The sequence below is a fragment of the Simochromis diagramma genome, unplaced genomic scaffold (assembly GCF_900408965.1).
Source record: "Simochromis diagramma unplaced genomic scaffold, fSimDia1.1 OVJJ01000553.1, whole genome shotgun sequence".
Classification (NCBI taxonomy): domain Eukaryota; kingdom Metazoa; phylum Chordata; class Actinopteri; order Cichliformes; family Cichlidae; genus Simochromis; species Simochromis diagramma.
In genome coordinates, this window is record NW_024387095.1 from 4253989 (window position 1) to 4281212 (window position 27224).

At 40.8% G+C, this 27224-nt stretch overlaps 1 protein-coding gene across 1 annotated transcript in view; it reads left to right on the top strand.

Moving 5' to 3' along the window:
- Positions 1–27224, top strand: part of LOC120742897 (adenylate cyclase type 1-like) — an 80909-nt gene that overhangs the window by 25012 nt on the left and 28673 nt on the right. The window contains exons 7-15 of the mRNA XM_040046396.1: positions 4374–4515; positions 6620–6775; positions 9449–9643; positions 11305–11402; positions 11550–11634; positions 12378–12467; positions 13234–13508; positions 13913–14039; positions 14410–14526. Of these exons, the coding sequence (XP_039902330.1) occupies positions 4374–4515; positions 6620–6775; positions 9449–9643; positions 11305–11402; positions 11550–11634; positions 12378–12467; positions 13234–13508; positions 13913–14039; positions 14410–14526 (1285 nt within the window). The remainder of the gene's footprint in view (positions 1–4373; positions 4516–6619; positions 6776–9448; positions 9644–11304; positions 11403–11549; positions 11635–12377; positions 12468–13233; positions 13509–13912; positions 14040–14409; positions 14527–27224) is intronic.

Below are 27224 nucleotides of genomic sequence, written 5' to 3' on the forward strand. Positions count from 1 at the left end.
GAACCTGAAGGGACGGAGTTTTGGACCCAGATTACTCCGTGAGGCTCCTGACTACGGTAGCCATAATGCTCCAACAATCCATCAAGCGGTGCGGTTTTGTAGCTTATGAAGTCGTACTAAAGCATTTTTTGACAGATTTTTGAGCCTGTGTACCACATAAAATCAGTTTGAGGTCAGTAAGCACAACCAGAATTCATACATAAGGCACACTGACAATTTTTGAGAAAATTGAAGGATTTTAAGTGCGCCTTATAGTGTGGAAAATATGGTACCTTTAAAAAAAAAAAAACAGACAAACAATGAATTTAGCAAGCTATTGCTTACCTAAGTATTTTTCAAAATGTATAAAAATTGTGAAAATGCACTTGATCAGTCACCCATTTTCCATCCATTAACTGAAGATCAGTGAAAAAGTGTATAAAATAGTGTTTGAGCATGAGCTGACATTGTTACCAGATATGAAAGAAAGCTTTCGCAAAACTCTAAGCAGTCCCATGGAAAACTGTATCATTAGCTTGTTGGACAAACTTTAAAAAGCTAGAAGCTGAAGTACTGATTTTCTGTAGGTCTCTATCAGTTTTTCACATTATTATGAAAGTTTGGCCCATGTGTTTGAGGCCATTGTCCTGTTGCATGATTCAGTTTTGGTCCAGCTTTACCATTTAGACAGATGCCCTCACATTTGACTCTAGAAAATGTACAGGTCCTGTGCCTGAATCATCACCTCTCCAACACTGTGCTTGACAGCTGGTAGGATGTGTTTGTGCTGATCTGCTGTCTTTGTTTTCTTCCAAACATGTTGCATCATGGCCAAACATCTTTACATTGATTTCACCTGTCCAAAGGACATCGATCCATTCTCATGGATTCTTTAGCTACAGCTTTGCAAACCTAAGCCATGCTGCCATGTTCATTTTAGAGAGAAGAGGCTTTCTCCTGGCAACCCTTCCAATCAAGCCATAGTTCTTCAGTCTTTTTCTAATAGTACTGTTCTGAGCTTACCATTTTACTTGCTAACTGAGGCCTGTAGAGTGCATGGTTTGCATGGTTTGACTTGGTGGGATGTCCACCCCTGAGAAGACTGTTGTGGTGTGTTAACACATACCTGGATACTCCAGACTAGCAAACTGCAGTATTATAAAATATAAATAAGATATAAATTCACTAGCTGTGTCCATGTCCTCATTTTAGGCTTGACAGCATTTTAGTAGATAATGCGCCCTGCCACAAAGCAAAAATGGTACAAGAATGGTTTGAGGAGCACAACACAGAGTTTGAGGTGTTGACTTTGCCTCTAAATTTGCCAGATCTCAATCCAGTCGAGCATCTTCGATCCATGGAGGCCCCACTTTGCAACTGGCAGGACTTAAAAGATCTGTTGCTAAAAGCTTGGTGCCAAATACCGCAGCACACGTTCATATTAAGCAGCAGGTCATAATGTTATGCCTGATCAGCACCACATTTTTTGACATCAGAAGGGATCATATTGGAAAAAAAATACTAGAATTTCACTCACCGCACTTAAGCACAAATTTATTGGACTTTACTACATATAATTAGTGTAATAATCTCATACTATAACTTATACTAAGCTATGGTTTACAGTTTTTGTACTTTTTCCAATAAACAGAAAAGATATTACAGGTCCGATTGAATAAGGTGCTGCTTACAACTGTTGTAAGATACATCCTTAAACTTGTCATGTCGATCTGACCTAGAAAAAGCCAAACAAAATATCAAAGCAATGTAAACATAAAACAGCATCCCTGAGTAGGCACACCAACATCTGCTCAACAAGTAACTGAGAGATCACAACCTGTGTTAGTTTACAGAGTTGTACCAAAATAAACCACACGGGTCATCCTGATATTTAGCTAAGTGTTTTTAACCAGTGTGTGAATGTGTGTGTGAATGGGTGGATGACTGGATATGTAAAGCGCTTTGGGGTCCTTAGGGACTAGTAAAGCACTATATAAATACAGGCCATTTACCATTTACATAACTGTTTCCATACAACATCTGGATTGACTTGGATTACTATAATCATTTGTGGAATCATTTCGTTGGTGTTCATGCTAATTGTTGATGAAATGGTAAATAAAATGATCTTTTAAGAGGTCAACTTTTCCCACATTCTGCCCTGAAAAACCGTTGCAAGAAAATAATTCAGATTTAATGTAGTTGCACAAATGTGCTAACTAGGACATAAACAGCAGCTAAAAATAAAACTGACTACCACAATTAAATTAATGTCACTTCATTAAACTGGCTGCAGAAATGATCAGACAAACACAGTGTATACGGACGAAGCTGGGTTTCTTTATTTTGTTCACTAGTTCTTTTCAGGTTACGGCACAACTCGATCCAGGAGTCAGCTCCTCTCGAGGCTTCCTCCACTGCACACTCTCCCCGTCAGTCTCCTCCGTCACTACAGGGAGTGCAGAATTATTAGGCAAATGAGTATTTTGTCCACATCATCCTCTTCATGCATGTTGTCTTACTCCAAGCTGTATAGGCTCGAAAGCCTACTACCAATTAAGCATATTAGGTGATGTGCATCTCTGTAATGAGAAGGGGTGTGGTCTAATGACATCAACACCCTATATCAGGTGTGCATGATTATTAGGCAACTTCCTTTCCTTTGGCAAAATGGGTCAAAAGAAGGACTTGACAGGCTCAGAAAAGTCAAAAATAGTGAGATATCTTGCAGAGGGATGCAGCAGTCTCACAATTGCAAAGCTTCTGAAGCGTGATCATCGAACAATCAAGCGTTTCATTCAAAATAGTCAACAGGGTCGCCAGAAGTGTGTGGAAAAACCAAGGCGCAAAATAACTGCCCATGAACTGAGAAAAGTCAAGCGTGCAGCTGCCAAGATGCCACTTGCCACCAGTTTGGCCATATTTCAGAGCTGCAACATGACTGGAGTGCCCAAAAGCACAAGGTGTGCAATACTCAGAGACATGGCCAAGGTAAGAAAGGCTGAAAGACGACCACCACTGAACAAGACACACAAACTGAAACGTCAAGACTGGGCCAAGAAATATCTCAAGACTGGTTTTTCTAAGGTTTTATGGACTGATGAAATGAGAGTGAGTCTTGATGGGCCAGATGGATGGGCCCGTGGCTGGATTGGTAAAGGGCAGAGAGCTCCAGTCCGACTCAGACGCCAGCAAGGTGGAGGTGGAGTACTGGTTTGGGCTGGTATCATCAAAGATGAGCTTGTGGGGCCTTTTCGGGTTGAGGATGGAGTCAAGCTCAACTCCCAGTCCTACTGCCAGTTTCTGGAAGACACCTTCTTCAAGCAGTGGTACAGGAAGAAGTCTGCATCCTTCAAGAAAAACATGATTTCCATGCAGGACAATGCTCCATCACACGCGTCCAAGTACTCCACAGCGTGGCTGGCAAGAAAGGGTATAAAAGAAGAAAAACTAATGGCATGGCCTCCTTATTCACCTGATCTGAACCCCATTGAGAACCTGTGGTCCATCATCAAATGTGAGATTTACAAGGAGGGAAAACAGTACACCTCTCTGAACAGTGTCTGGGAGGCTGTGGTTGCTGCTGCACGCAATGTTGATGGTGAACAGATCAAAACACTGACAGAATCCATGGATGGCAGGCTTTTGAGTGTCCTTGCAAAGAAAGGTGGCTATATTGGTCGCTGATTTGTTTTTGTTTTGTTTTTGAATGTCAGAAATGTATATTTGTGAATGTGGAGATGTTATATTGGTTTCACTGGTAAAAATAAATAATTGAAATGGGTATATATTTGTTTTTTGTTAAGTTGCCTAATAATTATGCACAGTAATAGTCACCTGCACACACAGATATCCCCCTAAAATAGCTAAAACTAAAAACAAACTAAAAACTACTTCCAAAAACATTCAGCTTTGATATTAATGAGTTTTTTGGGTTCATTGAGAACATGGTTGTTGTTCAATAATAAAATTATTCCTCAAAAATACAACTTGCCTAATAATTCTGCACTCCCTGTACATACAAGGAGAGAGTGATTAGTCTCTGCACAAACACCTGTCCCCTCTGCCACCTGTCCCACGGCAGCAGGCCAGAGACCACACCCTTGCCACACTGGCATACAGTAACAAGCAGGTTTGCATTTTAAACAGCACTGAAATGAGATCGCCTGTTTGGCTAAATTTGGTTCTATTTCAAGTGAGGTAATAAGATTTTAGGACTCGTTACCAGATTAGATGATTTATCAGGATGAAAATTTCTATGATGTGACGAGTTTTGAGCAAGCCGAGGGGCTATTAAGCTGATAAAAATAATGAGGGGATAATGATTTGAGACCTTAGCGTTGGACTTTTTATCACCAACTGCTTTTTGTCCTCTGCTTTGCTTGTGCTCCCAGCAAGGTGCACATCACAAGGACCACCCTGGAGTGTTTGAACGGAGACTACGAGGTGGAACCGGGCTTTGGCCACGAGAGACATGCCTTCCTACAGAAGCATCACATAGAAACGTTTTTCATCGTGCCATCACACAGACGGAAAGTACGACAGAATGATTTCTTTTCTGCAGATTCTCTTACAACCGTATAACTTGAGAGGTGACACAGCTGTCAGTGTTGTAACAGTTAATCCTCTGATGGGGGGAGAGGGAGGCAAGCCATGTGCTAAGCTGGCATACACATGACTAGTATCAATATCTCACACCAACTGCACATGTGCATCGGAGCTGGCTGTTCGTGTCAGAAAAAATGTTTTAAATCCCTCGTAAAGTGCACATGCACAACGCTGGCACCGGCATGCACACGCAGATAAACACTTGATCCAGGTTTTGTAATATCCCACATTCACAGTTTACTGTAAAAATCCCACTCAAGCCTACTTGATTTCCATGAATGAGAAAATTCTCCACATTTAATTTCATGCCATGTCCTTTTAACCCCTTCATTAATGGAGAATATAAATTTTGAATTTGAACATTTTTGAATTAAAAGATTTTTATGGATAATTAAATGGAGGGAAGTTGCAATCAGAAACACTGATGTTAAATTGTTTAAGTTGAGGGTTCCAAAATAATAATAATAATTATGATGAATTGGCAAGAAATAATATTACTTGGTTGTACAAGTAATCAATGGTGCATTCGTCCCTAAAAAAGAATATATGTTGCTTTTATTTCCACACATGACACTGAAGTAAATCTCTTTCGATTTTTAAATCAAATGAAATCAAGACCTGATGTCTTCTCTGTCCCATCTAGCCTAAAATGAAGCATAACAATAGTGAATTTAGGATTTTTACATTTGTTTGCTTTTTTAAATTTAGATGCATTTTACTACTTATTATGAGAGCTGTGCTATTTTTGGAGCTACATATTTGTTATTGTCATTTTACATTTACTCATATTTAGTCATATGACTAAATGTAAAAAGAGCGTGCCTGCTTATATTGTGCTTGTTCAGATCTACTGCGCATTATCATAATACATTTTCTTTATTTGTAATACATGAAGACTGCTACGTCTGTCCTAAGGGCCAATGGCAATACATAGCTCTGATTAATGAGGACTTAAAGGCAGCCACTGGCGCAGTGTGGCATGACACACATTTTGTGTTGCTACTGTGTTGTTGATAACAGCTGGCTAGTGGCGACTTTTTATTGACCCTGTAGAATACAAAGAAATGACCAGCACATTATTTTTGGTAATATATGAAACTGATTAAAAAAAACAACCCCAAAACAAAACAAAAATATTTACTGTTTTTTCAGCCAGTATAAAAAAACCCTTAAAACCATAATAGCTTTAACAAATTTACAAACATAAGAAATTTAATAAGACTTACAATTTCCTTGATCTTAATCAAAGCTTTATAATGACCCACAATGGTCAGGGTGACTTGAACTGACTAGTCTTTAAGCACCCTTAAAACAATGAGAACAAAATAATCACATTCACATGTCCAACTATTTAGTTAAAAGATTAAGTACCTTTAAAATACATGGCCCAAATCAATAATTGTATTAATTATAAAAGCAATAGTAATGTAAATGTTCCAGCCTATTTAACCTTTTTTCATCTCAACCATATTTAACGTAGTACAACATACAGTAGCAACAGTAATACAAAAATCCTAACAATGTATGCCACAAAGCTAAATTTATAAGTCTGATACAGCACATGATAAATGGTAAAATTCTAATGTTACGGCAAATATCCATATTCAAATACGAGACTGCGTAATGCTAATGATAATTACTTTGACTTTGGCATGTTTCAGTTTCATATATTTCACATTTTCACTTCGCAAGCAAGAAAAAATAACACAAAAAATGAGAGACGGATTGAATTTAAAGATGTATTAGTTACGAGTTTTTGTGTTTACTGTTTGTGCTGTCAATTATTCTATCAAAGCTGTGCTCAATTGTGCTATATACACTAGGCTAAATGTTAGCTTTTTCTTCCTGAAAAATATTAACAAGATAAGAGACTTAATGCTTCATTTGATTTATGTGATATTTTCTTTTTCTTCTTTTTTTTTTTTCAAAAAAGCCTATTATAGTATATCATATCAAGCCTTAAATGTGTTTAGTATGTTGAGTTCTTTATCAAATGTTCTATTTATTGTTTTATTTTTATCTTTATTTCCAGATCTTTCCTGGTATTATCCTATCAGACATCAAACCAGCCAAGAGGATGAAGTTCAAGACAGTGTGCTACTTGCTTGTGCAGCTCATGCACTGTAGGAAGATGTTCAAGGCCGAGATCCCCTTCTCCAATGTCATGACCTGTGAGGATGATGACAAGGTATGTGTAAAAAGCACTAAGGGAAGCATCTCTTTGGTTTCAAATTACAAAAGTAATTTGCTATGCTTGCATATGAGTGCACAGAATATGAATTACTAGTTCACATAGTCAAATGGAAATCCTTTTATTAGACTTGCCTATAGGTGTTTTTTGGGTGGATTGAAATCCTGCTTGGATCCATAATCTGCATGTCAAACAATCACACAAGCAAACATTAATATGTATTTAATGTTTGCTTTTATTGTATTAATGTATTAATATGTACATTTCACATCTTCAGAAGTACCACAGTACTCCTGCTTTATGACAGACTCTTAAAAAGTAAGCCACTGGGACTGATACAACCACTGACATTGACTTTATATATGCCAGATTACAATTTCATGTCCATATGAGCATCACCTTGTTCTTGTTGATGTGTTTCTTAGCTCTGTGTGTGACGCGGCAGTGAGTCAGTCATGGAGTCGTCGAGTGTTTGGGCGATTGGTGTTGTGTCACAGTGTCTGGCTGTCAGAAATAGCCTGCTAGCTCTAATCCGCCCAACTCTGTGAGCCGGTCCAGGCATTAGCACTTCATGATTTTGATGAGGTTGCATTACAACTTCTGGTAATCACCCACTGCCTGGTATCATCTCTCATAATAGCATTAGACACATTGTTATATGATTATCCAAGTAGCTAAAATCCTTCCTTTGTGACACATAGCAAATCTATAATAGAATTATGACTGGGAATTGTTTGGTGCTATTTACAAGATCTAATCTTGCTATACATGACAAATTAAAAATGGTGACTCTTGCTTCACTGTCACCTGTCAAGGGGTGGAATACATTAGGCAGCAAGTGAATATTCAGTTCTTGATACAGATGTGTTGGAAGTAGGAAAAATGGCCGAGCATCAGAATCAGAGAGACTTTGCTTAGCCAAACTTTGATGGCTAGGACACTGACTGTTCCAGGAGGGGTTTTCTAGTTAGTACATACTAAAAGTGGTCCAAAGAACCGTTTTGAATGACAACACAGTTATCACCAGGTTCATCTGGGAAAGTTTGTGTTTTGGGGCGTTACTTTGATGGGTTCACAAACATAAAAAGTTCAAGCTTTAGACATGATTTCAAATATCTCAGTGTGACTGAGCATTTGTGCAATATTCTAAAAAAACAAGTCAAACTGAGGGAGCCTTCACCTGGCAACTTTGCTGCTTACATCTTTTTGCTACAGGACATCGTCAGAAATCTTGTGGAGTCTCGATTCCCCAACAAGCAAAAGCTGATTTTATGACTAAAGGGGGTATTTAAAGCATGTATGCAGGATGTGGCATGTACTGTGCTTTGAAACACATTATCTTGATTAGCTTGCACCCACTTTAAGGGGCACTGTGGTTAACATTAGGAATAACTTTGATTGCTGCATGCTGTGAAAGGAGAAGGGGGGTATCCAGCTGAACAGAAAGCAGTGTGTGTCAACAGTTGTGGAGCTCGGTTTTGGTCAGTAACACATATAAAGAGCTTGGATTTGTTATACGTTCTTCCAAATAGGTCCATAAATCTGTTATACCTTCAGACATAATAAGGAACAGGAGTTGAAAAAGCAGATCTTAAAGAAAAATGTTTTCATCTAATATTATACTGTAGCCAATGAGCAGTAACTTCTGCAGTTAACATACCATTCTGTAGTTTGTTATCATAATTTTAAAATTGGGCATTATTTTATTCATTATTGTATTTGACAACTGAGTTCCATCTCCCTGGATTCCACCCACGGGACCAATAAAAAACCGCCACACAGAAAAAGCAATTAAAACACACCAATGTGTACTTTGTCTACCTACTTATTTTCTGATTAACTGCTACCTGAAACTTCAGTGTGATGTGACATTAGTGCCTCGGTTGTATTACCAGCAGCAAATAAGTATTTATAACCTTATCATTAGATTGTATATTAGACCTTTTCTCTTTGCCACCATCAGATCAAAAGCACAATGTCAATACAATGCTCATTTTAATGAGGTTCAGCTATAGTTCATATCTATATATACTTTAATTTACATTATAAAATGTTATCACATCTTAATCTGCTACATGGAACTTGTAGGAAGTTGACATGTGATCAAGAAACAAAAGAACCACCCTCCAAAAAAAGGCTATTAATGGGTGGTGGAGCAAAGAAAAACTGCTTCTTGTCTTTTTTTTTTTACCAAGGTCTTTTAATGATAAGAGCCTTGTGCCGAAATTTGTGCCTGAGCTCTAACTTCACAGTGGTTAAACAATATTCAAGGCTTTGATCGGTTAGATTTAAAGCCTTTTGCATGTTAATTTCTTAATCTGTTTAAAAAAAAATTCAGTCACCTAACTTCTAATTTCAGCCTTCTCTGCATTTATGAATTTGTGCACGCATAACATGCGTGTGTGCATCTCTGTGAGCTGCTATTGGTAGTTTGACGGTAAGTAATGAGTATTATATCCTCAGATATTCAGACAAGCATGTCTGCAAACTTTTTTATCGTCTTTATAGAGTTATATCAAATTCTCCTGTGCTCAGGAGCTGTGTAAGTGCTGAGCTCACAAAACTCTTCATTTGTATGCCTCACCGCATCAGCTGACAAGCAGTCAGCCTTAACGCACGAGGCAAGTCTCTGCAGAGACTGATTGTGTTGTCTTTTTCGCTGTATGACAGCGGCGAGCCTTGCGGACTGCATCGGAGAAGCTGAGGAATCGGACGTCTTTCTCAGCCACTGCCGTGCAGCACTCGCCAGGAACGCGAGTCAACCGCTACATTGGGCGGCTCATCGAAGCGCGTCAGACCGAGTCTGAGACATCAGACCTCAACTACATCACCCTGTTCTACAGGAGCAGAGACAGGGAGCGTAGGGTGAGGACACACGAGACCTGAACATCTGATCGAGAAACTCGTAACTTTTCAACAGATATACAAATGTATTAATATATACTTTGCTCAAGATACAACATGCTTCGTGACTGCCCCCCCTTCTGTCTTACTCTCGCACATACACACCCTACACGAGCTCTAATTCTCTTTCTCCCTCTCTCCCACGCCTGTTGTCTATGTGTGTGTGCGTGCAAGAGGAATCCACCCACCCTCTCAAGAGGGGGTGCAGATAACGATTTGGGAACGTCTGAGCAGCACACGTGATATCTTTCTCCAATGTGTGCGTGGGTAGCCATAAAGGAGAAACAGAACAGAGATGGGTTCATGCGTCGACGTGTGCGCGCGTGTCAGCGTCTGCATTTAAAGTTGTTTCAGAAGAAATAAAACCTGTGCAAAGTAAAAACATAATTAACTGCCTCTCATGTTTAACTTGTTTTAGCCTTGCTATCTTTTAGGAGAAGCGCAATAAATAAAGAAGACACAAATGAGCATAATGGGTTTTTAAAAATATATTCCTGCACTACACGATTTATTTCAAAACAAATTTACAAATTTAGACATCCCCTTTCCTTTCTTTTGCAAGAGATAAGTGAAGTTTTTTATTAGTACAAACATGAGCCAAAAAGCCTCTTTTCCAGTTAAATAAAAACAATTGTGGTATTCTGTATTCTGGGTAAAAACTATTTTTCTTGTTAGAGTAAAAACAGCTGTGATAAGTAAATGGCTTATGGCTGTCACTTTTTGTGGTCATAAACAAGTGAGGATCCAATTGGAAACACCGTAGGAGACGGAAAAATCAAATCCTGTATTTTCAAAGGGTAAACAGAAGGCTCTGCAGATATGAGGCAGGAAGTCTAAAATGTGTCCTAAAAGTCTAGGTAGGGTAGAAGGAAAACAAACTAGATTCAGGATCGGATTCAGGAATAACAGAGAGTTGTGATAATGACAAATACTGAGGTAGGACATGGAGAATAAATGAGCACAACAGGGAAAGGGATAATAAACCGCATGTGAACTAAATCAGGACAGCAACCAGGGCAGACAAATGAACGAAAGGCGGACAGGAACTATTCTTCGAAATAAAGCAGAGAATATTAAAAGAAGTAAAAAGAATGAACAGTAAGATAAAGACAGGTGGAACAATGTAAAAAAGATGGGTGTACCTTCCAGGTCTGTGGCAGTGTCTTAAACCTGCATTCTTTCTAATGACCAGCAGGGAGAGAATCTACTGGTTTCAAAAACAGTCTGAATGTATAGAAGTCAGCCCTCTGCCTCTCTGATCCATTACCTCAGTAAAGACTTTTCTGGTGAAATTAAGTGCTCACTCACTAGTTTCAAGTCACACTGAAACTATCGAGACGTAAAAACCAACAATAGCACCTTTAAACTTCATTAGTATCATACCATGTTAATATTTGTAGCTGGTCAGTTTCTAATAAAACTGAAATGACCATGTAGTTGTCTTCAAACAATCTTATGTACTTATCTCTAGGATGATGTAAAAGCAATGCCAGGATTCCCCATGATAAAGGATTTCCAACACAGTGCTCTGAATCGACCGACACTGTTTTTGCAATGGATGGATGGATTCTTTGTGCTTCTTCTTCTATTTACATTTTAACTCTTGTTTCCTCTTTTCTTAGTATCATCAGGTATATGATGACCAGTTCATCAGTGCTGTGGTTCTTTCTCTGATCCTTGCTGCCCTGTTCGGCCTTATCTACCTACTAATGATCCCACAGTATGTAGACACACACATTCACGCACAAAATGTCCAATCATATTACGCAAAAAAGTTTGTGGGCCAGTTAGAAAAGGAGCTGTTTTTCACGGCATTTAGTGAAAACTGGGAAAGCCCTGCTCACTTTCTTGTCTCTTTTTCTCTCAGGGGGATGCTGGTGCTGCTGCTGTTGGTGCTGTGTGTGTGTTTCCACGTGGCCTGTGTCATGTACCTTCATCTCACCAGTGTTCAGGTAAGACTTCCAGACCTCTTCCAGCAGCCTCACACGTGTAAAGATCACACTCTTAATACACTCTTTGTCAGTGGTTTTAGTCACTTTGTTGTTGCTTTGGGCCTCTTAATGACTATTTTGTGTCTTTTTGTTGTCTAATTCTTTAGGAAGTTACTTCATATGGCTTTAAAATAATTTTGAGTCTCTGTAATTGCTTTCCTTATGTTGGGGGGTATTTTGTATTTCTTTAAGGTAATTTTATATATATGTTCATTGTGGGTTTTTTTTTTTTATTTTAGAGTTGTTTTTTCATAATCTGACATTTCTTAGATAAATCAGTGTTTCACTATCACTACTATAACTTCATAGTTTTATTTATTTATTTTTATTTAGCTTCCTTTAGCATACACTTAGTGGACTCACAAACTTTTTAGCATTTTAGCAATCTTTGATTAATTATATTTTTGTGTGTGAAAAAAAAAGCCTTCATATCAGAGCACCATGATCATTTTTGCATAGTGAGCGCATAATCTCTAAATGACACTGTGGCATCATGCTACATTGAACTATCATCATACCCTTTAAGTGTCTCCTCTAATAGACCTGAACATAATGAGCCACACCACAAAATGCACTCATTTTATTTCCAGTCCTGGTTAATGATTTGTCCAAAATGCATTTAAAGTAGATAAACTGGTGCTTCATTTACTCCTTCTATTTTCCGCCTCCCTGCCAACCTCCCTTTCCCTTTCCTCTGGCTTTAGTGCCAACCGGGCTGCCTCACCATCCAGATCCGAACAGTGCTGTGTGTCTTCCTCGTTTTGCTCACCTACTCTGTTACCCAGGCCTGTGTGGTAAGTGTATGTGATTTATATAAATTATATCATGGTCTGTGTTCAAAATCAGTTACTATTCACTACATGTAGTTTGGCATATTACCTATTCATGGTTGATATACCACAGTTATGTTGAGTGAAAGGAGTTGTCAGAGTTTCATCATTTCAGTTCCGTGCTGCGCTGCACAGCATATACTGTGCTGTTCTTCTTGTATTTGGGAGTTTTTGTCTGAGGGTGTGGCTGGGTATGAGGTGCACTGGGGTGTCATGATTAGAGATAATTCTCCTGATTTTCTCTGACAAAACTTCATTGTTGGTCACGATTACAAATACCAAATCTGATTTGACTGCAACTTTATCAGAGAAGCGCTTGTGTCAGCACACCACTATTTTATTTGGATATTTTTTTCTTCTTTTGTTATTTTTCAAGGGAAATGCCCATATGATTTTTGTTTTAGTAGTTAAAAAGTTGGCACCACTATAATCAGGATATAGGTAGCTTAGCATAGCAGAAGAAGAAAAAGTTACTTTAAGCTGATGTCACCCCAAAGGAATTTGCACCTTCTCCTGGGGATCTTTTTCCTGATAGTCAAATATATGAACTACTACATTATGAATGTACTAGTTTAGCATAGCAAAGAAACACAAATACTGGTAAAAATGGGCAGAACCCCTTTAACAACCTAATATGCAGACCAGTGTCTTAAGAAGACTGACGTCACATAGCCAGGCTTGCATTATTTCAGATTTTTTAAGATAAATTATCAAAGTAATTGTCTTTCAGGTGGGTTGTGTTCCCTGGGGTAAAGTTGGGACAAACTCCAACCGCTCTGTGGAGAACATCCCCGCAGACACTCTCATGGTTAGATCTGCTAACACCACAGCAACGGACCGGGCTTGTCCCAACATGGCCTACGCCTTACTCTCCTGTGTGGCGGGGACCCTCACCGTGATCCCTTACATTCGTGTCTCCTCGCTCCCCAAGATCCTCCTCCTCTTTCTACTCTCCATCACATATTCAGTTGTCATGGAGACCAGTGGTTACCGTCAAGCTGTGGGGTAAGCTGTGTTGTTAAGACTTGTATATGTAATATATGTAAGGTTTATGGTTATAGTCAGGTTTGGCTAAGTGTGCTAAGTACAAAAAAGTTGCTGTTATCCACAAGAACACAAGAAAGTACAAGACAAAAGCTTAAAATCCTATCAAATTATTATCAAAATATTAAAACAGTAGGAGAGGAATTGCAGCAAAATCTGACATATTTCCCTCATGAAAATACTCAGTGTAAAGTTCTGCTTTACATTGTATTTGCATTTGAAGCATGTATTTCTATGCATATTTTCCCACTTTATTCTTCCACTCCAACACATTTCAGGGCATTGTTTTGTATTGTCATGAGTTCTTCCCTACATAACAAAAATAATAAACATTATAAAAATGTTTTTATGTCTCCATCTTCCAGTGGTGGCTTTCTGCACACACGGGGCTATGACCCTGTTTTGGCAGTGTTGCTTTTTTCTGGAGCCCTGGCTCTGCATTCAAGACAACTGGACCTTAAATTGCGACTTGACTATCTCTGGGCAACTCAGGTGTGTGGCTGCTGGTACATTCAACATCCTGTTCTTGCTTCTAGGGTTCAGTTTTAGTCAGGATTTGATCATTGTAATACAGATTTTTGTTTTCTTTAGTGCCCATGCTCAGTCTTGGGTTGTCTCAGTGGATCATCAAAGCCTGGATGTTTCTATTTTGGGAAGATGCTGCATGTTTGTCTTGTCTGCAAATCATTATCTCCCTCTAGTGATAAGGACAGGCAATTACATCTCCTCTTTGCTGTAAGCTAGAGTATGCCATCGTAGTGCTTAAAACTTAAAATGTCAAGATCAGTGCCACCTTTTGAAGGATCTGCTGTGTGTGTGTGTGTGTGTGTGTGTGTGTCGCGTGATTGCTGATGTCATGCAGGCGGAGGAGGAGAGAGATGACATGGAAAAAGTGAAGCTGGACAACAAGAGGATCCTGTTCAACCTGCTGCCAGCTCATGTGGCTCAACACTTCCTGATGTCAAATCCCAGGAACATGGTGAGCATCTGCGGGCATGTCCAGGCTCATCCAACAGGGATCGTCAGTCTAAAGTGCGTAAGCACCTTTGAAATCAGAAAGCACACCCTGACCCAGTAGGTGCTTTAGGAAGCTCTGAGGTTTAGGTTTGATGACTTACAGGTCAGAAGGTGTCTAGATTTTTAGGTGACAAGTCAAGATTCACACCTGTTTTGTTTTTTTTCCCAACTATTTTGCCTTTTAATGTAAATGTCTCAGTACAGTGCATGTATGTGGGTTTTGAGAAGTTTAGTTTCTGGTGTTGCATTTTCAGGAGCTTATATCTGAGGAATTTGAAGGTCGAAGGTGGAGGGAAAAATCTAAAAAGCATACATTTCTAAATTTTGTTATATCTTATCAATAGTTTTGTTCTGTTACAGTAGTAACAGTAATTCCAGAATTGCTGTTACTCAATTTGTTCTTTGAATTAGGAAGTAATTTCAAATTCAGTTTTTCACATTTTGGTTATCATCTTATGTCTTAAGTATTATGTCTACAAGAGATATGGTTAAATAATAATCTTGTTAGATTAATGAATAATAAAAAGACATACCAGTAAATCATATCATCTGGTATGGCCCTTATAGGTCATACAGATTTGCAGACCCTTTGCAGGGACCATAGATTCCCATTGTTGGGAAATTATCTCAGCTGTTTAGGACAATGACACTGCTATCCTAACCATTTGTTTTGAAGCACTTAATTTTAGCATTTCAGTGACAACATGATGTTGTGCTAAAATAATTTTCTGATCATTATATAATCCAGTAACTCAGAATAAGAAGGAGAAATGAATTTAAACTGCAACTTGACGTGTTTGCAGAGACACACAACTGTGGGGATATGTGTTATGCTCGTTCCCACTGTAATAAAGTAGTGTTGCTAGATTAAAATGTCCTCATTTATTTCATACTGGGCCTTGGTGCAACCCCTTAGTTCTCTCTCAATCCCAAACCTTGCTCTTTAGCCTCATTCCCCTCAAGCCAGCTTAATATCATTGGCTGTGTACCTCAGATGATTAAAATAAAGGTACCTGTTCTCGGTGACATCATGCAGAACCAAGTGTAGAGAAATATGCATGAAAGTGCAAGCAGAGAAGCCTGAGCTTTAGGCTTTTACACATGGCCTCATCATTTTAAACTTTATGCATATGACAGTAAATGTGAAAGCATGTGATAGGTTCCCTTTCATCTTCAATACCATTTTGAACAATAGAGGAGTTTTATGGCTACTGTGAGAGTACTGGAGGCTGGAATTTGTTAATAATAATAAAAAGATAAAATAGTTCCTTCAACAATCGGTGGGGCTATACATGAGACGATGTAGGATGGTCTGAGGCTGAGACTCGTAAACACAGGGGGGAGGAAGTCAGGAAGTATGTTTCCAGCACATTGGTGACCCCACAGAGTTACGGTGTATAGAAAGGCTTCCTCTCTTTCCTCTGGGCTAAAGTTCACTCATATACTGTATTCATAACACAGCACAGTGGGACTCCACTGCCTGGAAGTTGTGCAGCTCCTGCATAATAATTTAACCAAAATTTTCCATGCACATGAAACTGCAGCTTTGACCTGCAGGCATGCTGATCTCATCTCATAAACGATCGTTGCATCATTTATGTAGCTCTAATGTATAGACGGTATTGTGATTCACGGCAGTTGATCTGCTTCACATTCGTCTTTATTTTCTAGCTCTATTACTTGTTTTAGTTTTGTCCCCTTTGCAATATGTCTTTCCTGAGGATTGTTGTATTGTTATTTCTTAAGGGGGCAGTTAAACCAAACGACACAAAACAATATGTTTTTAAATAGACTATAAAAATATTTTTAGTTATGTCAGTGCAAGAATTCCCAGCACTTAGATACTCTCAGATTTAGTGAAAACAAGTCAAGATAAACTGATATTATTATTATTACTTCTTATTTTAACTTTAATGTATTTTTTTTTTTTTTTTTTTTTTTTTGCCTGTCCCATTTGGTTCTTTAGCCATCAGAATTGTTGTCTGAAGACCAACAAGGATACCCAATGGATTTACTTTGCCAAATGGATCATCGTGGCATTGCCGTATTGGTCCATTTGATCGACCTTTGTTTTTATTATTTATTATATTTTATTTTCAGATGTTACAGACGGGACAGACATGAGTGAGGGATAGGAAAGGGAGAGAGAAAGAGGAGGGAAAAGAAAAACAGAAGGGGAGAGGGACAGTGAGAAAGGGGGGGGAGTCTATATTCTCTTGTAGTCAGGACATCAACAGTAGAGTGAACCAATACCTGAGTGCCCAGCCCCGGACACCAAGAACCACCAATGCACCGACCCCTGAGGGCATCAGTCACCGGCAGGGAGTGTGGTGAGGGGAGATAGGCCTTGGAGGGCCTGGGAGTTCCCAGAGAGGTGGAGTCTAAGACCCGACCTGACATATAGACACAGACAAACAGGCACACACAGACACAAACATGCATTCCCACCCTCATGCACACATATACAAACACTCAGCACTCACCCAACGTAAGGATTGACATAAATGGACATGTACACACAATCACACTCCCCAAACATACTCTATACCCCGGGTCCAGGTACCCTCGCCCCCAGAGGGGGAAACAGGACCCAGACCCAAGAGATGTTACCCTTCCCCCTGGGGTGGAGGCAAGCAGACCGTCCCAGGCTCCGCAGCAGCAGGGAGGCCAATTGGACAGCTAACATCTCCTCCCAGCCCCCCCGCCCCAATGGCTAGCAGAGAATGGGGGTGTGTGAAGACCCCATACCTCCCTCCTCCCGCTCATGTGTAGTGTTGCTGCGTGTTGTTCTAAAGTGCATTTAAAACAAGGGAGAGCATGGTGCTGCTGCCAGAGAGCAGCAGTTGTTAATGTATTAATGTAGCAAATATGCCCTTCACATTGTTTTAACATATGTAACAGTAATAGTACAAATCAGTGGTTGTCACCTTAACATTTGATCTGGGTCACTGGGATGAGCAAGTGACCGGCATGCTGAAAAGCTACTGCAGGGGTCCATGTTTAAGTCAACCCTGCACCATTTCCTGCTTGTTGTTCCCTCCTCTCTCTCCTGCCTACTTCGCTGTTGTTTCAACAATAAAGTCTAAAGGGACTAAAATCCCTGACTGCTCATTTTGGTTACAGCTTAGAGCGAGCTTAGACAGCAAACTGTGTCAAAGGTCTTCCAAACTTGGGGCTTCTTAAGGACATTGGGGCTGTTTTTTCTTTCTTTTCATTTGAATTAAAAGGTCTGGATCTGTTCTTAAACTCTTCCACAGACTTTGCTGTATATGTTAAATTAACATATATTTATTAGGAAAGGGTGCTTTTGATGTGTATTAAAAATGCTTTGGTTCAATGTGTTTACACCTGCTGCATCTGATTGATTATGCATCAGTATTTTACAGATATAATGACATTAAGGTCCTCTTAAATCTTGTTTTCCTTGCAGTAAGAGAATATGCAAATATCAAAATCAGGATGTTCAACTGAGGAGCTCCCCTAAGCTTGACTTCAGCTGGTAGTTTCCAGTGAGTGCGTATAGTACAGTTCTGTCAGGAGGATTGTATTTAAATCAGCATCCCATCAACTGTAGTATGTATTTGGTGATTTGGCTTTAGTCTGGGACGTTCCTGCCCTTCAGTGAGCATTCACAGAAAGCCAAAAGACAGTGAAACCATCTACAAGACCCAACACAGTTTAGAGCAGGCATCACTTACAGAGAACTAATAGTAATACTATTACATGGAGAATCCAAGGTGAAAGTACGTTACAAAGTGTTTGTCAGAGGGGGGCAGAAAATGAAGCGGCCAAAATAACTAACATGTCATTTACCAATCAGGCATCAGCTGATGTCTGCTATCAGTGATATTAGTTGATCCACCAGGGTTGCTAGCTAAACTTATATGTAGTCATCTAAGTATGCTTTGAAAAAACTAATGCAAACACACACGCCCATAATAGAGGGAAAACAGGGACTTTATTGTGAGTGAAGGAAAATGAAATGTAACTTCAGTGGTTAGTGGTACACAATGAAAAAGTATAGTGACAATTTCAGGAGAAATGCACCAGGGATAGTAGTATATTGCTAAGAGTATGAAAGCAGGGGGAAAAGAATCCTTCAACAGTAGTCCTTCAACCTGTCACACTCTCCCCCACTCAAAAAATGTCGTCCCGACATTATACCAACAAATTGCTTTTCAGTCTATATTCTCTTGTAGTCAGGACATCAACAGTAGAGTGAACCAATGTCTTCAATTCTGTGGGTTTAACACCTGTTTCACCACAGTCCATCACTGGTGACTGCAGACAAAGTCTATAACCAGTCCATATGTGAGTCTTCACAAAGTCTATTGTCTATGGTTATAATCCACAGATGGGGAAAGGTTAATGTCTTTTTCTTGATGACAGTCTGTAAGTACAGTTCTCAATTCATCAGTGAAAAAGTGTCAACTTACATTTGCTGGAGTCCATACAAACCAATGGGCTGGGTGCAGTATGACTGCACAGCTGGAAACCATGGAACAAGGCCCGGGTACACAGGAAGCAGTTGCGGTACTGGCTGAACACTGTAGCAAGATGGGGTGCCCAGTTGGTCATACGTCATAAGTCTTGGCGGGTGTCTCTCTCGCTGTGGCCACTGAGGCGTCTCCTCCTCAAGTCTCTCGAGTACAACAGGTGGAGGAGGGGCAGGTATGTCACCTGCCGTGGGCTCTGCCTCCTCACAAGTTGTCTCCATGACAGCTGGGTCAGGCGCCTTCAGATGGTCTCCAGCAAGAGGCTCTGGTGTTGGTGCAAGAGCAGGGACTGAAGCTGCGGGCTGAGATGTTGCTGTGAGAAGTTCTTGTTCTGATGGCTGGGACACAGGTTGACGTGGTGCGTAATGACAGCGGTATTCATCAACACTGCCCTCATCATCAGAGTCTGGCACAACAGCGACGGGTTTATCGTGGGGCGATCGTGGCTCAAGAGTTGGGAGTTCGCCTTGTAATTGGAAGGTTGCCGGTTCGAGCCCCGGCTCGGACAGTCTCGGTCATTGTGTCCTTGGGCAAGACACTTCGCCTACCGCCTACTGGTGTTGGCCAGAAGGGCCGATGGCGCGATATGGCAGCCTCGCTTCTGTCAGTCTGCTGTGGCTACAACTGTAGCTTTCCTCCACCAGTGTGTGAATGGGTGGATGACTGGGTGTGTAAAGCGCTTTGGGGTCCCTAGGGGGGACTAGTAAAAGCGCTATACAAATACAGGCCATTTATCAGTTTTTTTTTTCTGTTCATGTCTTGTACGATTATCTTTTTTCAAAAGGTAAGTGGTCACATGACATAAGCAAGTTTCTGTGAAGCACTCTAGAGCGCCCTCTGCCTCTCTCCGGTCTTACCTTGTAGATAGGGAGGTCAGGCCCCATTTGTCTGACTACTGTGTGAACAGTGTCCTCCCAATAGTCTCTCAGTTTCCCTGGCCTCCTCTACGTGTCAGGTTTTTGACCAGAGCTCTCTCACCAGGTTGTAACACAGAACTCCTTGCTTTTGTGTCGTAGTGTCTTTTGCTCTTTTCAGCAGCTTTCTTTGCATTCTCATTTGCTATAGAGTATGCTTGTTCCATGCCCTTTCTCCATTTTTCAACATAGTCTCTGTGGTCACTAAAATCTGTTTCTGAGTACAGTCCAAAGAGCATATCTACTGGTAACCTGGGTGACCGTCCAAACAGTAGGTAAAATGGGGAGTAGCCAGTGACTTCACAATGTGTGCAATTATATGCGTACATAAACTTGTTGATAGATTCCTTCCAGTTTGACTTTTGTGTTTCAGTTAGCCTTCTAAGCATTTGCAACAATGTCCCGTTCATACTTTCAACTTGACCGTTCCCCATTGGGTGATAGGGTGTTGTCCTAGAACCGGCCATGCCACACAATTTCTTGAGCTGACTGAATAGCTGATTTTCAAATTCACCTCCTTGGTCATGGTGAATGCAACAGGGGAAGCCAAACTTTAGGGCATAGTCATTGAATATCAGGTTTGCAGCAGTTTTGCCTGACTTTGAGGTGGTGGCATAGGCTTGCGCAAAACGTGTGAAGTGGTCAGTTATCACTAGAATATATTCATAACAGCTTTTGCATTTTTCAAGATGGAGAAAGTCTATACACACCAGCTCAAAGGGCTGCGTAGTTACAATGTTTGTTAAAGGAGCTCTTGTTTCATGGCTGGGCTTTTTCTGCTTTACACAGGAACAAACGTTGGTCACATAATGCTCGATGTCTGCCTGCATGTGTGGCCAAAAGAAGCGTTCACGTATCAAAGACACTGTGCGATCAACACCTTGATGGCTAGGGATGGGTATTGATAAGATTTTCACAATTCCGATTCCATTTTCGATTCTGTTTAACGATTCGATTCTTTATCGATTCTCTTATCGATTCTTTTTTAAAAAGGAGAACACTAAGGTCGATCAGCTTAGAACTTTGTTTTATATCTTCTCTTTGAACAAGATAGAAATTTAGGAGTAACATGGCTTTACAAACCCAACAGTGAGATCTTAAGTGATCCACAACCTACGGCTCTTCAATGGGGTGTCACAGGGTCCCCAGGAAAAAAAATTGTAAATGTAAAATAATAAAATAAATATTCTTCTGTAGCAATAACAAAGTATAACATAAATTATTCTGTAGCAATTACACAAGAATATCCAGTAATGTCTCTGACTACAATTAAACACATTCACTTACCGAAAATCGGGGGCATCTGCTGTGGCAAATGGGTGCAAGCCTTTTACCACAAACTTAGTCACTGCTCGGTGACATTCGTCTATCCTGGCGTGAAAGGAGACGCTAACGGTAGACTGCAGCGAGAACTGCCAGCGAGCACCAGCCAGACTCCCTCTGTCTCATCATGGTCACCTAAATGCACAGTAATGGCAGGTTTTGTAATAAGGCAGATCGCGCTAACATAAATATGCACTCTTAATTGATTATTCACCTGCCGCATTAACGGGAGAGGACATGCAAACGTTACCGCTGCTGCTGGGTTGAAATTCACGAGTCCGGAGCGGAATTAAAAACACGACATTCATTTAAGGTTATCGTGTGTTTTGTGAGCAAATGCTTTTGCATATTCGTAGTGTTTCCTCCCTTAAATGAAATATCTACTTTGCAAGTATTGCAAGTTGCCCTGTTGTCTTCCGTTCTCGTAAAGTGTAATCAAACTTTTGAGCGTTTGAGCCACCATGTTTCCTGCCAGGTAAATGACGCTCCGCAACGTGGTGACGTCATTCGGGGCGACTGGAATCGATAAGGGAATCATTTGCAAAAATGGCAAACAATTCCAAGGAATTGAAACAGTAGGAACCGGTTCTCAACAAGAACCGGTTTTCGATACCCATCCCTATTGATGGCCCATATTATTGTGCAGCTCTTCAATTACAGTCTTCTTGAACTGATCTGGCAGGACTAGCTGTTTCTGGGCAGAAGTGAGTCTGTACAAGATGCCATTGTTATCTAGTCTTAACTTGCCCCACTCTCTGAACAAGCATTTTTGTCTTAGGGTCAGATGTTCTTAGCTCTTTGGGCAGTGGTTTTGAATCGGTCTGTTTACACTGTAATACAGGGCTTATAACAGGATCAGACTTTTGCGCTTCATTAAGTTGTTCTTTTGGTATGGGTGTGAATGTTGCTTCTGCTGGCTCACCTTCTGCTGTGACTGACATTGCTGCAGCTGAGAGTGTCCATGTGGCAGGTGTGTTTTTCTGTGCCTCAATGGCCTGGATAGCAGCTGCGATAGTGTCCGGTGGCACTTCCTCAGAGCAGTCTCTCATTAAGGTTTCTACATCAAGTGGCATTCTTGATAAAGCATCTGCGTCACCGTTTTCCTTCCCTGGTTTGTACTTAATGGTGAAGTGAAAATCAGCGAGCTCAGCGACCCATCTTGATGTGGTGGCATTCAGTTTGGCTGTTGACAAAATGTACGTTAGCGGGTTGTTATCGCTATAGACAGTAAATGTTGGGGCATAGTACAAATAGTCTCTGAATTTGTCAGTGATAGCCCACTTCAATGCTAAAAATTCTAGTTTTCCTGCATGGAAGTGGTAGTTTTTTTCAGCCGCTGTTAGAGTACGGGAGCCATAAGCAATAACTCGCAGCTTACCATCTTGTCTCTGGTACAACACTGCGCCTAGCCCTTTGTGTGAGGCGTCTGTGTGTACGATGAACGGCTGTGTGAAATCTGGGAATCCCAGCACTGGTGGGTGGAGCAAACAGTCTATTAGTTCCTCAAGCGTACTTTGATGCTGGTCAGTCCACACGATTTGTTTTGAGGAGGGCACAACTTGACTGGCTCTCTTTGGTCTTGCCCTTGGCCCTTTTGTGGTGTCTGAGTTCTCTAGGGTTTTGACAGCTTTTAACAGTTCATACAAACAACCTGCTTTTCTGGAGAAGTCTTTTATGTATTGTCTGTAGTAGGAGAGAAGGCCTAACATTTTTCTGAGCTGACCAACATTTTTTGGTTTTATACCTTTGAGTGCTTTGACTGCTTCAAAGTCTGCAGGATCCACTTTACTGCCCTCTGCAGACACTATTCTGCCCAAATAGCGCACCTCAGACTTAAACATGTCACACTTACTTGGCTTAAGCTTTATACCAAAGCCTCTCAATCTCTGGAGCACTTTTCTCACATCCTCCAAGTGATCTTTGAACGTTTTGCTGTAAACTAATGTGTCATCCAGATAGGGGATGCAGATGTTGTCGCGCAGCCCATCCAGGCACTCTTCCATACAGCGCTGAAATGCTGCAGGGGCATTCATAAGTCCAAAGGGGATGCGAATCCACTTATATAATCCCCAGGGGGTCACAAAAGCAGTGAGTGGACGACTTTCTTCTGACATGAACCCCTGGTGGTACGCTTTCCCCTGATCTAAAAGCGAAAACCAGGAGTTTCCACCCAAACTGTCCATAATGTCCTGGACGCGTGGGATGGGCTGGCAATCAGGATGGGTTTTCCGATTCAGGTCTCTGTAGTCTATGCACAGTCTTAAAGTACCATCTTTTTTTCTAACACAAACGACTGGTGAGGAATATGACGAGTCTGACTTTCAGACCCAGCCTTGTGCTATTAAATCATGCAGGTAACTTTTCATCTCTTGGTAGAGCGGCCGTGGCACAGATAGGTATGTGCGTTTGACTGGTTCGTTGTCTTTGAGTGAGATGGTCATTTTCAGTTTTTCAATACAGCCTATATCAGCGGTCCCCAACCCCCGGGCCTCGGACCGGTACCGGTCCGTGAGTCGTTTGGTACCGGGCCGCGAGAGTTGAGGCTCAGGTGTGAAATGTATGGTTTTCAGGGTTTTTATCGGTTTTCAGCGTTATTTTGTTATCGTTTTTATTGTTAACTCGGTTTTCCTTGGTCTTTTCACGTGTGTTGTGAATAAATCTTCTTTTTTTCGGTACCGGTTCTAGTTTTATTTTGTTGTATTTATCCGCGACACCTTAAAGTCCGGTCCGTGAAAATATTGTCGGGTATAAACTAGAGATGGCACGATACCACTTTTTTATGTCCGATACCGATACCGATATCATAAATTTGGATATCTGCCGATACCGATATGAATCCGATATAGTGTTTTTTAATCAACAAAACTGTTTTTTAAATATCTTGCTGCATTTTGTATAAGTTCATACTCAAGTTTAAAACAACAACTACACTAAAGCTATTCTGTTATACCTGTATGCAAAAAAAAAATATTTCATAGTTCAGCAATACTGATCAATCTGATAAACTTAAACCTACACCATCCTCCCTATTCTGGCATTTTAAAGAGTACTTAGCATAAATATTAAGCAACCTAACTAATAGGGTTCCAACTCCCAGCAACAACAAAAATAAATAAATAAAAAATAGGGAACCACCCCTCACGCTCCACCTCATGATGCTTAATCGACGTAATCAACCTTAATTTGATGCAGTGTGAAAAAAAATGCACAGAAATCAATTATTTTTCAAGAAATATTAAATAGATTCAACATCTTTCTTCAACAAAATTGCAGACTGCACAGATGGTACCCTCCCAAAGGAAAAAGTACTATAGCTTACTAGGGTATATTAGACCTAACAGTTACTATATGCAGTAATGGACTTCTATACATTTTACATCAGATTAAAACTTTGGGTGTAAGATTCAGATAAATATTAAATAATTAAAAGCGAGACATTTTAAATGAGAATAAGAAAGAAAAGTATGTCTTTGTGCCCCCTTTTCCCTGTTAATGCCCTATCGGCCCCCCTGGCTAAACTTTGCTAGATCCGCCCCGGCACAGTTACAGCCGTCAGCTGCGTAGAAAAAGATCCTCGAGTAGAAAGTAATATTAAATAAATTCTAACAACAGCTGATCAAGCTTAAACGTGCTGCTGTTGTTTAGCCGCTGGTTTCCTCTTTCTGGTGCAAAGTGGGCCAAAAGCAAACAAGAGAGACGGAGTCGCGACAGAAAAGCCGATCAGCTGATCGTTAAGCAGTTTCATGATTGAAGTAGCAGCCGGAGAGCGAGAGGCAGTCGCTCGTTAAGCTTAACGCAGGAATGCTTTACAAACATTCAGAGATGGACTTACACACTTGCTTTACTTCTCTCGGGATAACTTTGTCGGAGATGAAATGCCGGGTTGCTAGTGAAGCTCCAAATGCTATCCAGACCACCGACAGGTCCGGCATGCCACAGCTGCTCTATCACGTGATGCATACTGCTCCGACGTGCTAACGTTCTGAGGTGAGTTACGGCGTGTTGCAAGTTTTGTGAGGTGCTTTCGTGATATTTAATGGATCGGATTACATTTTTTATTTTTCTCCGATATCCGATCCAGTAATTTAGGTCAGTATCGGACCGATACCGATACGTAATATCGGATCGGTCCATCTCTAGTATAAACCGGTCCGTGGCGCAAAAAAGGTTGGGGACTGCTGGCCTATATCATTGTCTGTTTTAGAGAAAGAATGGCATTCCTCTCTGAGCATCTGTTTCGCTAATACTCTCTGCTCTTCAGGTGGCTAAGATCTACAGGTGGGTCCCACTCTTCAGTAGAGCTACACTGGGCTTGTATATTTGTCTGGTTAACAGTAGCTACAGATGCGGCTTTTTCAAACACCTGGGCAGGTAAAACAGCTGTAATAGTCTGAACCGAGCCAACTAATGTACGGCCTGGAATGACAATTTCATGGTCAGTGGGGTTAGAGACACCTAGTGTTATGACAGGTAAAGTACCCTTCTTAACTTTAACCAAAGTGTTAAAAAACTCAAGATTGTCTAGCCACTGAGGATTTAAGTCTGGCTCAAATATCATGACCATGTCTTGTTTAAATGGCCCTGCTGCTATACGACCCTCAACATGCATGTGGCTTTGTTTATGTACAGTAATACAGTCTCTTTGTCATCACTTTGTACTCGTCAACTGTATCTGCACTAACAGCCTGTATAAAAGCTTTCACCTTGTGTCTTTTGAGGCTGTGAAATGCTTTTCTCACTGTGCTGTACAGTTTAGCTTGGTCAGTCTTATTCACAATGTATTCAATGATATTGTAACCTATAATAGGGCATGTGAGCTGAAAACCTTTCATTACCAACATGGGGATGGTCAATTTCTCAGTTTGTTCAGTTCCAGAAACAAGTTGGAAAGTTGTCTCAACCCACCCAAGATATGGCATGTCGGTCCCATTTCCTGCGGTCGGGGTGAGTTCAGATGTGTCCATAATATCGGCTACATCTCTTAGTTCTGTGTGTGGCAAATAGTCCTTTTTCCATTTCTCATCGATGATCGACACCTGTGAGCCTGAATCCCATAGAGCTTGAAGCCTGTGGCCGTCCAGGAGACACTCAACCAGACATTGCCTGCCCACCAGAAATGTGACTTTGTGAGGGGTGTTTACATGAGCTGGCGGCAGTGGTACCTGAACAGTCTCATTGTCTTTGTTAGTCTTTTAAGCCAGTGCATTGTCTCTTATGTTGTCTCCAGTGTTGCTTCTGGCATGCTTTTGAACAATAAAGTGCGTTTTTACATGCTGAACACTGTCTCATGCCTGACTTTTCTTGTTTACAGTTGGAGCAATGTTGGGACTTGTGGATGATGGGTATGGTTAACACTCGTCCCTCGGTGGTAACCATTGCTGGTTTAAATGTTTCTCTTCATATGGTCTCATACCTCTGCTTCTACATCCAGCCTGAAAGTGTTCTCTACTCCCACAGAGGTAGCAGTGTGTGCAGCATTCGTTGACTCCATTCTGCTGGCAAATGTGGCACCTCCTCTCAGGGCGGGCTGGACTACCTGTGTAGTGCTGTACAGGATACTGAGGGGGTGGTGCTCTTTGACGGGGGCCCTGGAAGCTATAATACTGCTGTTGCTGCTGGTCCCTATCATACTGCATAACTGGTGGTGGGGCATATGACTGAGGACCAGGCACCGGCTGCTGTAGAGTCTCTTTAATCTGAGCTATCTCTGCACTGAGACCTTTCAGGGAGGCTACACCTGTCTTAAGCTCCGCTAACTCAGTTAAAAGCTCGGGTGGTATCTTAGCTTTAACTTCTTTCACAGAGTTCTTAGCAGGTGACACATCATCTGACTGCACTGCACTCACACTTGTAGCAGTCTGTGATGCTAAACATCTTTTCTTGTTTTTCCTTTCTGCCTCATTGGCACAAGCCATATTTAACCTCTC